Source organism: Hippocampus comes, unplaced genomic scaffold (genome assembly GCF_001891065.2).
Source record: "Hippocampus comes isolate QL1 unplaced genomic scaffold, H_comes_QL1_v1.1 scaffold111, whole genome shotgun sequence".
Taxonomy (NCBI): domain Eukaryota; kingdom Metazoa; phylum Chordata; class Actinopteri; order Syngnathiformes; family Syngnathidae; genus Hippocampus; species Hippocampus comes.
The window spans coordinates 3613707-3628902 of record NW_017805698.1 but is presented as its reverse complement, the minus strand read 5'-3'; the positions used below and the strand labels follow the sequence as shown (position 1 = coordinate 3628902).

Genomic DNA, 15196 nt, shown 5'->3' with positions numbered 1-15196 from the left:
ATTTCTCATGTAACTGTCATATTCCAACAGTAAATCACATATCACGTTTACAAATAATTTAACTGTGGGTAATAAAACAACATAAGGAAAAACACAATGTATTGTTTTGGTTTCTCTTTTGGTCATATGACTCATTCACTCGGGGACTTTTTCCTCACAGAGAGCAATGTGCTGACCTCGGCATGTGACACTGAATGCATGCTGCATTTCCTGTTTGCTGACAGATCACATATGTATCTATAAAAAATACACAAAGACGAGGATGTTATATTATAGAGATATGTGTATTATTTTATTTTATGTACACATTGTTTATTCATTCATGCATTTTAATTCCCTTAACAATATTTCATATATTTATTTTGTAGAAAAAAAATCTAGAATGAAGAGGAAAGTATGTAAGGTTGTTACTGATAGTACAGTACTACTGTAGTTTGTTATTAGTTGTAACTAAGGTGGTATAATGTTTATTTGAGTTACAGTAATCTATTGTTATTCTTAGTTATTACAATGTTTTTTAATAATACTTACTCACGTGTAATGATTATTTGGTTAGTTTTTATGACATTTACTATTATTTTCTTTACCTTTCCTTAAAAACAAACTTGAGACTGCAGACAGGCCATCAACAAAACCAACAAAATGATAAAGCAACACACTGAATGATAATGGCACATATTCTACTCTACCTAGCCTTGCAGAAAGATTTTAAAAAACTCCTTAATGTCACATTTTAATTTGTACTCATACTCATACCCTGTTGTTAAGCATTTCATCAAAATCCTTCCTCCCCGTAGTGTTAGCATCTGTCTCGTTTGACCTTGACTCGTTAAACTAAAACACTGTGAACATTGTCCTCACACATTACGCGCTCATCATATCTGCAATTCATAAATCTATTGACGGAGTGCAAGTTTGTGTAAAATAAAGCTTTTAATGTTAACTGCATAATGATGCGTTCTGTTAGTACGTGTGCACTCGAGCAAGATTCTGAAATGTAAACTAACTATGAAAATAAAAGATACATGATTTAAATGCTAATAATAATAAAAAATAAAACAAACCTCACACGGATTTATTGCTGTTCCCTTGGTAACAAGGAAACCCTTTGCCCTTCTAGCCTCCTGGCTTTCGTTTGGAGCGAACCACTCTGTATTTCTAGAGGGGTGGCAAAACTTAAACATTTTGGAATGCGTACATCTTTTTCATAAAATTTGCTTAATATAGTAGACATTTAAATTAAAATTTAAATTGATCTGATATGGTTTGCAGGACACCATCTAAAGTGAATTATTAACGTTTTTTATGTTTCACGGCTCGTCAACAGACCCCTTCGTGACATCACATCGACGACTGTACAGTAAGCTGTCAAGAGCTTGTTGCTCAAAGCTGTGTCATGTCACAAAGTAATGGCCGTTGGAAAATGACGTCCCCTTAGTTGTACGAGACACTTTAGCTCCCGTTTCGCTCAACATCAACTGGTTGTCGAGCGTTAGTTTCGGCCTCACGATTGGGTTTTATGTGCGGTGTCCGAGTTGTGGCGCGGTGTAATCGGCGCCGTATGTCCCCCCTCCCTTCCTCCTCCTCCAACCAACACCGCGGGCAGCGGTTCTTCCGCGGCGATGAGGTAAGCAACTTCTCGCCCCTGGCTAACCGGAGTTAGCATCAAGCTAAATGCTAATACGTCGTCATTAAGAACGTGGGGGCCCAGTCCCTGCGGTGCTAATGCTAAATGGTACGTCAGAATCAGAATCTTTATCGTGACTTGAAAAAAATACGCCCAATGTTATAGTGAGGAAGTAAAAAAAATAAAAATAATAATAAGCCAATGACGCTGTTCAAGTTCCCCTTTGACGTCGGAACAGTGACGTTGCATCGTCTTAGTTGCATGTCGTCGTGTCTAAAATGGAAATAATTATATTGATGCACCCTGAACGTGTGTTTTGAACGCAATGTTATCTGGTCTAAAGCAGGGAGTTGTTTTCACAAAGGTTAAATTTTGTCCAGATTGAGAGCTGCACATTAACCGCATAGGCAAAGCAAATATGTACGGTTATCCATCAAAGGAGACATCACATGTTTTCATATTAAGTGGAAACAAATTCTTGATGTGTCTTGTGAGGACGCAAACTCTTTGTGTTGTGCCAATAATTACGTTTATCACAAATGCTCTTTACTAAAATATTTACCATGGTTTTCTCCTTAAATTTAATAAAGTTTACATTATTTTCAGTGGCATGACATTCCATCATCAGTGGTAAAGGAAAGTTTTTATTCCAAGAGGCAGCAGTGTTTTGCAGGCAGCTTTCACCCTCTGTATGTATCCTTTTCTTGTTTCCAATTGGTCCATTCCAGACTGGGAGGGTCTTCCCGGCAGGAAAGGGGGAGGCTGGGAATGTTGGACTCAGTCGCTCCAGTTTCCCAGTTGTCGAAAAGGAAATGTTTTGCTCACAGAGTTTTTTTCTTTCATGCGTGTTGATTATCTATTTAAATCTGTGCCTCTGAAGTTGTGTATGACCGCGCTGCATACAAGCAAGGACAGTTGGGTAGGTAAAGTCACTTGTTCTGACTCATTTCCTGACTTGTTCCTCAAAGGAATGTTGTTGTGTGCACCGGGATTTCACGATGGCTTGCGACAGTAAGCTCCGGGTCAACCAATGCGAACGAAAACCTGCGTGTTTGTCAAGCCAACTTCTCAGCATGCACTATATGTGCTAGCTGATCCATTTTTCTCCCCTAGCCTTAACTTCCTGTGTGTCACATGGCTAAGTGTACAATACAGGAGTGTGTATCCTGTTTTGTGTTTGATTAACACTGCGTGTGTGTTTAAACATCGTATTACCATGTTTGTGTTCTTTAGAAATGGAAGTCAACCTTAACTAAACAATGCAAAAACGGTGAAAGATGTTCAGTGTCACAATGAACATGGCGCATTTGGAACGTAACTTCACAGCAAACTTGTTCTCTGGAGGCTAGATTTACACTGCACAAGTGCTGAATTCTGATAGATTGCCCAGATTAAAAAAAAAAAAACGGACTGTTTCCAAGAACATTTTTAGTGACACATGTGAAAACATGAAACAGTCACAACATGGAAGAAAACAGTAATACATAACACAGATATTAAACTTTATTTTGGCGTAAAGTTGGTCCTTTGTGTGACTGTGAAATTTTTGTAAGCATCTTTGGCAGTTAGTGTGGGTTCTCACCCAAGTAGCCGTAAAGGTCCCATACACCTGACGTAAATAAGCTTGGATGGTCTTCAATTTCAGGGTCATTTGTAGTGAAGCCAGTCTTCTTTCTCAGTTTCTCGCCTCCACTCCACTGTGTGTAGTTGAACAGAATAAGCATGAGTGATGCTAGTTTTTCCTACTCATTTGACCGTCACCAGAAAAATAGTCATATAATACGCAGTTGTACCTCGGCACAAACTTTGGGGGCCCTATTTTCGTGCCCAGCGCAAACCCAGTGGAAAGCGTGGTCTGACTGTGTGCATGGATGCAGTTGTTTTTCTTGTGGTGTTTTCGTAGACACGTGGAGACAGATGTTTGCGCCGTCGTGGTTAGTTCCTTGCACTCCCTTTAAATTCAGCGCAGGAGAGGTCTGCGGATTTCATAGCGGAAGCATAAACAGACTCGTTAGAGTCCATAAAGGAGTGTGACACACACAACATCAATTTATAAGGAACTGTAAAAAGATCTCCATGATATTAAATTGGACCTTGAAGTCTGTCTTCAACTCCGATCATTCGTGTGTGATACCCCATTCCACCCTTGGTAGCTATGCGGCGGCCAGGGGTGTGATTATAATAAACATGATAATAATAATGTGATCAATGACCTTATTTATTCAATTATTTTAGATGGTTTTATTCATGTTGTTGTCATATCTATGAATGAAATATGATGACATCACCACATACTTTCTTCGAGTGCAGAATCTGTCTCCTATCAAATTCACAAAAATCTCCTTACACTACATGCGCCACAACTTAGACCTGCTTCCAGTAGGCGTAATATTTAGTCTACTTTCAGCCACCAACTTAGAAACTTGGCTTGTAGCAGACGTGTGCACATTTTCAGCATGACGTCTCTGATCCGCTGGTGAAAGGACACTTTGATCCTCTCCTCTTTCATCTATAACTGCTTCAAACAACAAAGTATGCAGGAAAAGTGATTAAGATTGCCGACTGTCTGTGTATTATGTGTTGTGTTATTTTGCCTTCAAGATGGCGCCGCGAGAGTGGCTGCCTTTCAAGCAGCTCCTATATATTGTTCTTGTACTTCTTTTCATAACTTTGCTGCTGTGAATTGGGAATTTCTCCATTGCGAGACTGATAAATGATTTCTTATCTCATCAAATTGTCAGGTGCACTTGGGGCGGGGGGCGGGGACAATGCCCTTGATCCACCGGAACGCCCAATATGGTGCAAGCGTGGTCTACCAAATTCACTGTACATACTCAAGATAACTCGTACCTCCATGAACATCAAGATGCAACAGTTCTAATGCCTGAGCTCACATGCTCTGCCTATGAAAATAGCCCTTGGAATTAGATAGGGCGTGTTGCGGTTCTGCCGTTTAAAAGGCGACATGTGCTTATGTCTTAGAGGATTGCAGATTTTGCCTTCCATTATATATTGTTACACGCTTAATACGGTCTCTTTGTTCTATTGTTACACTGCCATGACTCTGTTGGCCAACTCGAAAGTGAACAATCGGAACTGTGTCACTTAAACCATGTAGTGTACATCCAGACTAAGACCGTTATTAGGACGTTATCACCTGTGTGCAGACATGGGCAAAATGTCAAAGTTTCTCTTTGGAACTTTAAACTTCAGCTTTACATATGCTACATCTGCCCAACAGGTGGTGTGTGTTGCGCTAAAACCTAAAACTGAAATGCATGGTGGTATCAGGCATGTTAAAGGTAAACACAAGAATCCACTGGCACCACCTATATTTCAGGAGGCAATTATTTGAGGTGTGGCATTTGTTTGTTAGAATGGAGTTATTTGAAGTTGGTCTATTTAAGGAAATATGGTCTGTATTTAGATGTGTTGTGAAAGAATTTTGATGAAAATTAAAGCCTGTCTTTGATAAGACACCAAGAGGAATTGATTACTGCTTGATTATGATCTGGAGGTGAAACAGGATATATTTTTTGTGGAAAAAAAGTTGTGAAGTGACTGATTAAATTTTGGTCTTTGGTAACAAATTGACTAACTTTTGATCATGAATCATGATCCCGTTCTTTATCTGGGTCATGCTCTGTCCATGGCCATATCTCAAAAAGTGTGTCCATGACGACAGCTGCTGCTGCTGCAACAACCCTGAAATCATATTCATGACTGCATTACAAAGAAACTTGGCTTATTACACAATACTTGGTTAGTTCAGTCAGTCAGTCAGAACACGAAACAGCATGAACTGCAGACACAGTCAGACTGCAACAGGGATCACCAGACGTCATATTAACTCGCGGCACACAAAATTACTTCTATACATTATGTTCTGCACTGACATTTACTATACATACATGAACTGTCAAAAACAATCGACTATGAACATAGCAGACTTGCCTTTACTATAACATGCATGAATTTGAATAGTCCTTCCACTATTTTATAATCTGTCATGCACCAGTAGTGCTCCTGGAGGAATCTCATTTCACTTTGTGTTAAAGGTGCACGCACAGTACTGTATAATATATATGATGCACAGGTGACCCACAAGTTTTTTTGGGCTGTGACGATTAGCATTTTGTAATCTCTGACAGTAAACTACACATATGTGTACAGTATGTATCAATAGAGATGGCTGAGAAGCAACAGTAGAACAGAGTTGTAGTTGAGCCAAAGGGTGTGATTATAGTGTAAAATAAAGTTGTTCTGCACAGCCGTATGATTTCTTAAAGAACTGTGGTTTGAGTAATGTGTATTAAGGATTTGTCATTTGTTACTACAAGACGAATGAAGAACTCCATCTTAATTTTAAAATGTCACTCGAATACAATTTGGAAATCTCAGCCATTTTATCCATCTCACCTCAATATTGCAGCGGTTTAAGGTCGTTCCCTTATTACTTCTGAAGTAAATTTCTCAGCGGGCATGTGTGGTTTTGCCATAGTTAGACCAAAAAACAAGTAATATTTCTGTTTTTATGTCTTTCAGCTCGCCAGTATAAGTGCCTCGAAGAATTCCTCAGCTTGAACTTTGAGGAAAGCTTGTTTTTCCTTTGGGTCCAGAAACAGCATCTGGGGGCTCCTACTTTGCACATCATCCAAATAGGATCATGGTCTAAAGAAGAAACTGGTCTTGCATAGTTTCCAAAAAAAAGCCAATGAGTGGTGGTGTTCAACGGACGTGTGATCTCCCAAGCTCAACGACCCTCCTTCTAGCTCTAGCTCATGGAGGACTTATCCTCTTGTTTTAGGAGACGACTGTGATCGGCCTTCCGCTTTCAGCACCGTGATTGTCTTATAATAAGAACTGTTTATGATCAAAAACCTTTGGACATGGCGTCGGGGAGAGACACAAAATGGCTGACCCTGGAAGTGTGTCGACAGTTTCAGCGAGGAAACTGTTCACGCAGTGACGAGGAATGCAAATTTGCTCATCCGCCAAAGAGCTGCCAAGTGGAAAATGGGAGGGTCATCGCCTGCTTTGACTCGCTAAAAGTAAGAAAGATCACATTGTTCAGTTTTCAGTGCTGCTGCTGCTGCTAGAAAGTAGAGGTTTTGGTGGCTATTAACTATCAGCTGTTTTGTCCGCTAATGGCTTCTGCCTCGCCATGTGATCTCAAAACAAGGGTCCCATGACTTTCATTTGAAGCAAACATCCTGAACTGATCTCTTTTTAGATGTTAGCCAGCAGCACTACACCCCAGGTTAAGCGTGTCAAGACACTTGAAGTGTCATGTATTTGTCTCATGGCTAATACAGATGCCCATGCAAAGCATTGAACGTGACTAAGCATTATTTACCTTTCTGTAGACATTTGGCATTGAAGTAGTAGATAACCACACAATTCAACAATCGCAGTATGTACTGGAATGCTCATTTTTGAACAAAAAGACTGGATTCTCTCATGTACTGGCCATAGGGAAACAACCAGGCACCAATTAGGGGTACGACAAGGCTCAAAATAAGCGGTTTTGCATCGCATTTTGCGAGTCAAAATTCACATATTACACGCGGTAACTAGCTTCCACGTCATCGCAACGAATACACTGATGACACCACTGCGGCTGCGTAGGAGTGTGTTGACAATCACTGATGGTCAATTCCGAGGGTGGAATCTTGCCGAGAAACCTGCGTTCAGAGGGGAAAATTAAAATTAAAAGCAGATTATTGTACATTCTTTGCCATTCTCTGAATGCAGGGCAGATGCTCTAGAGAGAACTGCAAGTACCTCCATCCGCCCTCACACTTAAAAACTCAGCTGGAAATAAACGGCCGCAACAATCTCATCCAGCAGAAGACAGCAGCTGCAGTGCTCGCACAGCAGATGCAGATCATGATCCCTACAGCCAGTCTGCAGTCTGTGGTGAGTCCCCCACACTGAACAAGAGCAATGCCACGTTTCAACCGAATCTTGGTCCTATTACCTCACAGCCTTCATTTCCTGCGACACAGGGTCTTGGCACTAACTCTGGTCTCGGCTACGGTTCCTACTTGACGCCCCTAAGCCACGGGATCGGCCTTCTTCCCACAGACATCCTCCCCAGCAGTCAGGTTCTTGTTTCAGGGAGCCCGCCTGTCACGGTCCAGAGCTCGCCTTCTTCCTCCTCTTCTTCACCCTCCCAGAAGCTCCAGCGCACTGACAAACTGGAGGTACAGTCTAGCCAGTCCAATCTAACACGCTGCTTGACATCTGATTGGTTGTTCGTTTTATGCCTATGTTGGGTCTAAATGAGTATGTGACAGTGGAACCTTATTTAAGCTTGTCATATATGCATGCGGTTTGTCGTTTGCTATGCAATAGCTGATCGAAATACAGAAGGTGTCAAAATGACCCAATCAGATAGAGGTGGCATTGTGACATAGATATATTTCTACACACCCAAGCAACTCAGGAAAAATGGCTAACGCACTACTATACGCCTGTATCGTCCACATTTCCCAAAGAAAAGAGACATTCCAATTCTGATCGATTGTCGCTACGTGACTCTGATTGCAGGTATGTCGTGAGTTCCAGAGAGGCACATGTGCTCGAGGAGAGACCGACTGCCGGTTCGCCCACCCCAGCGACAGCCCGATGATTGACACCGTCGACAACACCGTCACCGTTTGCATGGACTACATCAAGAGCCGCTGCAGCCGCGACAAGTGCAAGTATTTTCACCCACCTGCGCACTTGCAGGCCAAAATTAAATCCGGTCAACATCAGACAGCCATGGCGGCCCAGGCCACAGCTGCAGCCGTGGTAAGACACCCATGTCCGTCCCTCAACAACAATGAGCTCATTTGAATTCATGTTTATGTCTATATACTGTACTTTGAACTCTATAACATGTTAAGTATCAGTTGTATTTAGCTATAAAATGAATTCAGAATGTAAATCATAGAGTTTAACCAAAATGTGGTATTTATGTGTGCTATACATGTTCTCCATAGACCATCTGTGTTGTTTAAAATGTAAACCATCGTATTTGTTTCTCCTTTTCACTTATGTTCTACTTTACTGCATGGCTCTCAATATTTACAGTCGGGGTAATTTTAGCTTCCTATCATACTGTGTACCAAACAAATATGAGATAGCTGCTGTTGCACTAAAACTCCTAACGTGCCTCTCATTTTGGTCGTCTGATAACACGGCTACATAGAGTCTATGTTATGTCATGATGTTTTAATACAGTCTTTTTTGCGAAACTTGGCTTTTATTTTCAATGACATGGTGTATTGTATTGTAAGGAGAGGCATGTAACTAAATTCGGCCACAGGGGAAAGTAACAATTGAATGGAATTTATTTATTTATAATTGTTTCAAGAATATGTGAGGCCTGACTTTGTTTGAAACAGAATCGTATCAATAGGTATCGACAGATTACTGGTTCTTATTCAGAAATAGAAACATGTCAACATGAGCTTAGTCCAGAGATCAAGATGATGACATGCTAATGACACTAGCCGGCACGCTAACTTCACTAGCTGGGTATACTAGCTATTCCTTTTTTTCCCCATTCATTGTGATGGATTGCAATCGAGGGAAGGGAACATTTTATCTCCTCGCTCACTGAATGTTTGGAACTTCTGTTTCTGTGCGAGTGTCAGTTGTCCCTGTTATTCTTCAGGCCACAGACTAGTTAAGACTGAATCAACAGTGCCCTGCTAGTTTCAGCCAGTCATGCACTCCATTTTGCCTCAGTTGCTTTTAGACAAAATGAATAGACACTTGATTTTGTACAATTACCAATCGATTAATCGACTAATCAGTTATTATGCCCGTCCCTAATGCATTGCTCCCATAAACACATGCTGGTTTACTCCATGCTGCCATATTTTTAACAGCTCCCATTATTAGTGTTTAACAAAGACTGCAACAGTATCTATTCTGAAATGAGGGATCTTGAAGAATTGTAAATCCACTGAATACTAAACGGCACACGCCGACCGTCAGGTGTTTATCTTTAGACAGTGAATGGTTACTGTGCATGCAAACTGTGTTTTATGTGGTATACTACATTCAGCTTATTTTTGTTTTCCCCCCTTCTCATCTATGCACAACGCTGTCCCCCATGATGCACCTCTGCTTGCTGTATGTTAATACGCTTGACCCCCCATTGGCCCACTGCCATCATGTGCTCGCTGTCCGCTCTTAAAAGACTCAGTCGACTGCCAAAGCAATGAAGCGACCCCTCGAGGCAACTGTAGACCTGGTATTTTCACCTTTTGCTTTGCATGTAGCCAGTAAATGATACTGTGATAACATGTCGTTTCGTCACTGTGAGCTTTCTGTAATCTCATTTGTGTCAATCTCAATAGATTTAATGTGATACATTATTTCCATTTGTATTTGTATCCTGAAACCATCAGTGCATGCTGTGTAATTAACAGTTACATTTCTTGTTATGTTGTAGTTATGTTTTACTTATTTATTTTTATTTTTATTGAGTACCAAATCATGGATATGTGCTTAAATGAGTGGTGGTGTGTGCTTTTCAGGGCTTCCCGCACAGCATCCTGCAACCGCTACCAAAGAGGGCAGCCCTGGAGAAGAGCAACTGGGCCAGCTCGCTGCTCAGCCCCAGTTTGTTGCACTACCAGCAGGCTCTGGCCAGCACACAGCTGCAGCATCCCACAGCCGCATTCTACCCTGCAGGTACGCATTAAGTCACTCACCAGGGTTTTCCCTAAAGAAATGTGCAAGCAGGCCATTACTTAGCTTTGGAAATTTAACTATACCTGAGTATACGTTAAAGTTCATAGTCATTTGGCGCACTAAGGAGCTCCAATTAAGAGATCAACTGTGCCTTTACAAAAGATTATGATAAGGAGAAATTCTGGTGTACATGGTTATGTTTGACCAAAGTATTTACGATGTCAACAGTTTATGAGGAGGACCCACGTACAGGTATGAGAGATCAACAGCAGGTTATGATGCAGAGATATTTATTGTCACATGTGGATATTGTTGTGGCTGGAGGGAAAGGCTCCTGTTCAGAGAGGGTCGGAGGAATCCAGGTGCTGGGTCCAGGCAGGCAGGAAACAGGATCTGAAGCAGGAGAGCCAGGGAAGAGCACAAGTCAGGCAGGCAGGATGGGAACAGAGTGCAGAACAGGGCAGTGTAAGTATGGCAGAAAGTAGATGTGAATTTTCTAAATGGCCAGATGCAGCAAACTTCATGAAGAGTACTGACATTCTGCTGTTGTGGTGGAGTCCAAGACAAGCTTAAGAACAGGCTGCGATTAAATGGGTGGATGAGATGCATTGGGGTGGGCTCCAATATGTCTGGGTCCAAACCCGCAGTTAAAAAAAAAAAACCCCAAAAAAAAACCCCTCAAAGAGCTGATTTCGACATGCTGAGAGGCCTTTCACTTATGTAACCTCACTTAAAGCTGGACGCTTAATTTCACAGAGGTGAAACGAAATGACTTCGTTCCTCGCTAATGAACACAATCAGCCAAGACTGCTTTTCAACCATTGTGACATTGCAGTCATCTAACACACACGCTGCCATTCAGCAAGCAGGAGCAACCTAGATAAAGGCTGCTACCTAGCAACATTGCAGTTGACATGACAACCGCTGACTTGACCACCCTACTGTAATTTCTTATGTTTTCTTTTCATAAGCAACTCTCAGCTCGTAACAGTTGACAAGAGAAACAAGCAGATAGTTTATTAAAATTCCATCTCTTTCCATTGTATGTACACAGGGTCTGTTTTGTGTATGACTCCTGCGAACAGCATAGGTAAGTACCCCAGGCGAAGTTCACTCAAATGCGAAAACAAAAAATCACATTGACGATACACGATTTTATTTCAATGCTGTCTTTGCACTCTTATCTACATGTTATATGTCATTAATATTTTCTAAGGTATTACCTCAGCTTTTAGAAGTACAATTTATGGAAAAGCAATAACATTGTGGTAGGACAAAAAAGGAAAAATTTGCAAAATTTTGTCATGCGTGCTTTTCAGTGACATATACACTCGTCAGCCACTAAACACACACATCACAGTAAAAACGTATTTCAGTACTTGAATTCAAAAAGTGAAACGCACAGACTATTTTAGGATTTTTAGAGAGCTAGCTTAAAGCTCATGCAAACGCCATCTTCACCATCTCAGGAAATCATTTATCAAATATCGAAATTAACTAGGAAAAAGTGTTTCATGAATCAAATGAGTTTCACTTTTTGAATTGAACGACTGGAATGGATGACTTCTTCCATGACAATCTAATGCATTGTGACGCATATAAGTTGACTGTTTTTGATGGATTCATTTTGCTGGTGTGCACAACATGGCTGATGAGTGTACGTACAACATTTTACAAGAGTGTTATTGGTTAATGTATTTATTACAATTTTTAATAGTAAAAAAAGCTTTGGTAATATTTAGTGGTGCTGCTGTACTTGTTGCTCCTCAGATGTCAAATACAAGTCCTAATTGTCACTACATCAGCCCTTTCTTTATATTCTCCCCGCTGCCTCACTCTGCTGTGTAATCTCATGCCAGCTGCAGCTCTAACCCAGTGACGCCTTGCTGCTAACGTCATTTCGTATTTGCCTGGCAAAAAATAAGAGACAGACACGTCGCTATGGTTACCATAATGCTCCACCTGCCTTTTCATTGCTTCCATGGTTCCCCCTTCCTGAGCCAGTCCCCATGATGTACAGTGCTACGCCTGCTAGTGTCTCTGCAGCAACTTCTCCCGCCACAAGTGTCCCCTACGCAGCAACAGCACCAGCCAATCAGGTTTGCTCCTTTTTTTTTTTTTTTTTTGGGTTTCCTTTCAAAGCTTTTAGTCAAGACAACCTTGGGCTCTTTTACATTGAAGGAGTCGCTTTGTGTCCCTGCTTGCATCGGCTGTCATTGAGCTTCATGTTGCCCGTCGATCAGCTACTTCTTCGAGGACAGGCAATGCTTGTAGACACTTGCAAACACTTGTGTGTCAATTTTCACACTCCTATTTGCTTTTCTCACCGTCTTTCACATTACCACGATTGCAGGATTTACCAAATGTTCTCCTGGGTTGTGAGGATATGCAGGGGAACCTCTTAATTTGAACCCGTAAAAATCAGTTTTGGGTTTTTTTTTTTTTTTTTGCGGGGGGGGGGTTGGGAGGTGGAGTTTTATACTTTTACCTTCTTTTATACGAAACAATGTAAAGTGTTGGTTTTTTTAGCGCCAGTTTTTTTTTGATAGTGACAGTAACAGTGGTCGAGCTGGCTTTCGGCAACAGTCTATCTGCAGCCATGCACAGTGCTCTCTGTTGTGGTCGGTGCCTCCCAGAAAGTGTCGCTCCCCAGAGTGTGTGTGTTCGCCTGAGGGAGAAAGAAATTGCCACAAGCTTTTGTGCTCATCTGCAGCTTGTTAAGAAAAAAAATGCACGTAATAATCTGTAGAGACATTTTGCTTACACAAACGACAGTTGGGGCACGCCCAAAAATAATACAAACTTAGTGTGCCATGCCTTATATATTTAATATACTGTATAGTGCAGTTAAACAGCTCACTCTACAGCATTGACAAGAGTTGAAAGAGCGACTGGTTAGAAAATGTGACACATTTTCACACACACAGCATACCTTCAAATAATAGAACAAGTGTGAATAACTTTTAACCATTAAACTGGTTCCCCACTGGTTCCATTTGACGAGACGATTAATGGTGTAGGTTTAGAGTTTAGCACTCTCCTTCCAACTATGCAGCTGCTTTGACACATACATTTTTCCCCCCATATGACATACAGTAGATATATTCTTAATGATTGAAAAAAAAAATCAAATCCTCTCAAATATAAGAATTACGCATACTATGTTACGGCTGACATCAGCCAGTTCATTTTAATACATTGCTAAGATCTGATTGGAATCGGTATCGGCAAATACTCAATACCAAGTGGCTCAACTTGGACTTGGTTGCAGAGAAATGGGACTCAAAGTATCTCTCTCTGCTTACCTACTGGCTTTCACATGGTTTGGCAAAATAGGGAAAAAAATGACACATTTGACCCCAATCTCTTCCATCTCCGCAACATTTGATGGATATTTAAGAGCATTTGGACATCGTTTTCATGTTTCTACCCTTTCTGAAACAGATCATTCTCAAGTAACCACCAGAACCAGGACTCAGTGCCACAAAGATCCGGAGCAGTCCATCTGTACATACACTGTTCACTGCGTACGTCACCCGCAGCAAGCCGCATGCTGATCAAGCACCACAAGTGGAGTACATGACCACATAGAGTACGGTATTGCATCAAGGTCACACAACGAGACCCTACGCATGGACATACTCTACATGCGTTTGCCAGTGTAAATCATCTGCGTTGCATTTTTTTCATCGAAACAACTGGGGAAAAAGTAACATAACGGTAGTTAGAACCATATGAACAGCAATGTACTGGATGATACTAACAGGAAATGTTAGCTGAAATTTAAATGATGTAAATAGTCACGTCCGAAGTGTGTTCATCATGGTAGTCCCCGTCGTAAAGGGGTAACAACCATATTAGAGATTGTTCACTTTCTTGTATGCGTCGTTTCTTTGTCATGATTGTTTGACCTTGTGCCAGATTCAATTGCTTTATTAGCAGCTATTAAAAAGCACTTATTTTAAATTATATGAATATAAATATGGCCCTCAGTGTACAGGCTTTTATCTCCAGTGAGCAGTGCTCCTCCACCTGGTGTGCCTTTGCATTGCATTGAAAGTCTGTTTGCCACTGTCGACCCACCCGAATGTGCTCTCTAAGGGCACGGATGAATTTTCCCCTCAAAAGCTAATATTTAAATGATGGGTCCTTATGATAGGCATTTTACATAACCGTAAAGAGTTTATTCAGTGTATATTCAAACAGAAGTGTAATCCTGCAAGGACTGAACTATTATTGTAACTGTTAAGTCTTGAAAGTTACAAGTGCCTAAAGAGTTGTCATATTTAAGGGGCTTCGAACGACATTGTCCTGTATTTAAAAAAAAAAAAAAAAATTAAGATCTAGAAAGTCGTGAACATGTCTTAAATGCTTTGTGAAGACTTTTATGAATATTTATGTACCTTCATTATCATTAAGAATTATTCTCTACTCTTTATTTTCTTTCATATTTAAGATGACTTTGTAGTTCCCCTTTGCCCACACGACAAAGTTTCTTAAGTAGTTGAATGTGCAGATTATTAGAAAATTTTAACGAAGGATGTTCAGTTTAGTTTCTGAAGACAAAATGGAGGACATTGTGTTAAATATGTCGATTGTTACTTTTATTCCTCAATTTTATAAACTTTTAAAATGTTCACTTGAGATGGGCATTTGATTGTATTTTGTGGATCGACCATTGGGATTAATTACCATTGTTTACCGTTCTCCATATCTCTTTCCATGCCAGCTTCAAATTGGGCATAATAATGCAGCTAGCAGGAACAACTTCTCAATTCATTCATCCGTCAATTTCATGCAATTCTTGATAATGAATTACTCAATCAATATGCCCCTTCTAAGTTGTTGTTTTTTTTTTTTTTTTTTTTTTTTTTT

The 15196-nt window shown here is 40.7% G+C and overlaps 1 protein-coding gene across 8 annotated transcripts; it reads left to right on the top strand.

Moving 5' to 3' along the window:
• Positions 1-1353: 1353 nt before the first annotated feature.
• Positions 1354-14657, top strand: LOC109523352 (muscleblind-like protein 2a). 8 transcript variants are annotated; one of them, XM_019882445.1, is made up of 11 exons: positions 1354-1627; positions 6173-6678; positions 7382-7546; positions 7636-7833; positions 8180-8425; positions 9825-9878; positions 10165-10321; positions 10646-10786; positions 11376-11411; positions 12326-12420; positions 13766-14657. In XM_019882445.1, exons 2-11 carry the CDS (start codon positions 6517-6519, stop codon positions 13778-13780), a joined length of 1269 nt encoding a protein of 422 aa, XP_019738004.1. In that variant the 5' UTR covers positions 1354-1627; positions 6173-6516; the 3' UTR covers positions 13781-14657. The 8 variants fall into 8 exon arrangements, with proteins under 8 accessions (XP_019738004.1, XP_019738002.1, XP_019738005.1 ...); XM_019882443.1 differs by lacking the exon at positions 12326-12420; XM_019882448.1 differs by lacking the exon at positions 10646-10786 and having other exon boundaries at positions 1355-1627.
• Positions 14658-15196: the final 539 nt, after the last annotated feature.

What these genes read in the sequence shown, in the direction of transcription:
- LOC109523352 (XM_019882443.1), top strand. Translation starts at nt 6,517, where the DNA reads ATGGCGTCGGGGAGAGACACAAAATGGCTGACCCTGGAAGTGTGTCGA. An exon ending in AGCGCACTGACAAACTGGAG is followed by an intron (nt 7,834 to 8,179) that starts GTACAGTCTAGC and finishes CTCTGATTGCAG; the next exon opens with GTATGTCGTGAGTTCCAGAG. An exon ending in AGGCCACAGCTGCAGCCGTG is followed by an intron (nt 8,426 to 9,824) that starts GTAAGACACCCA and finishes CGCTCTTAAAAG; the next exon opens with ACTCAGTCGACTGCCAAAGC.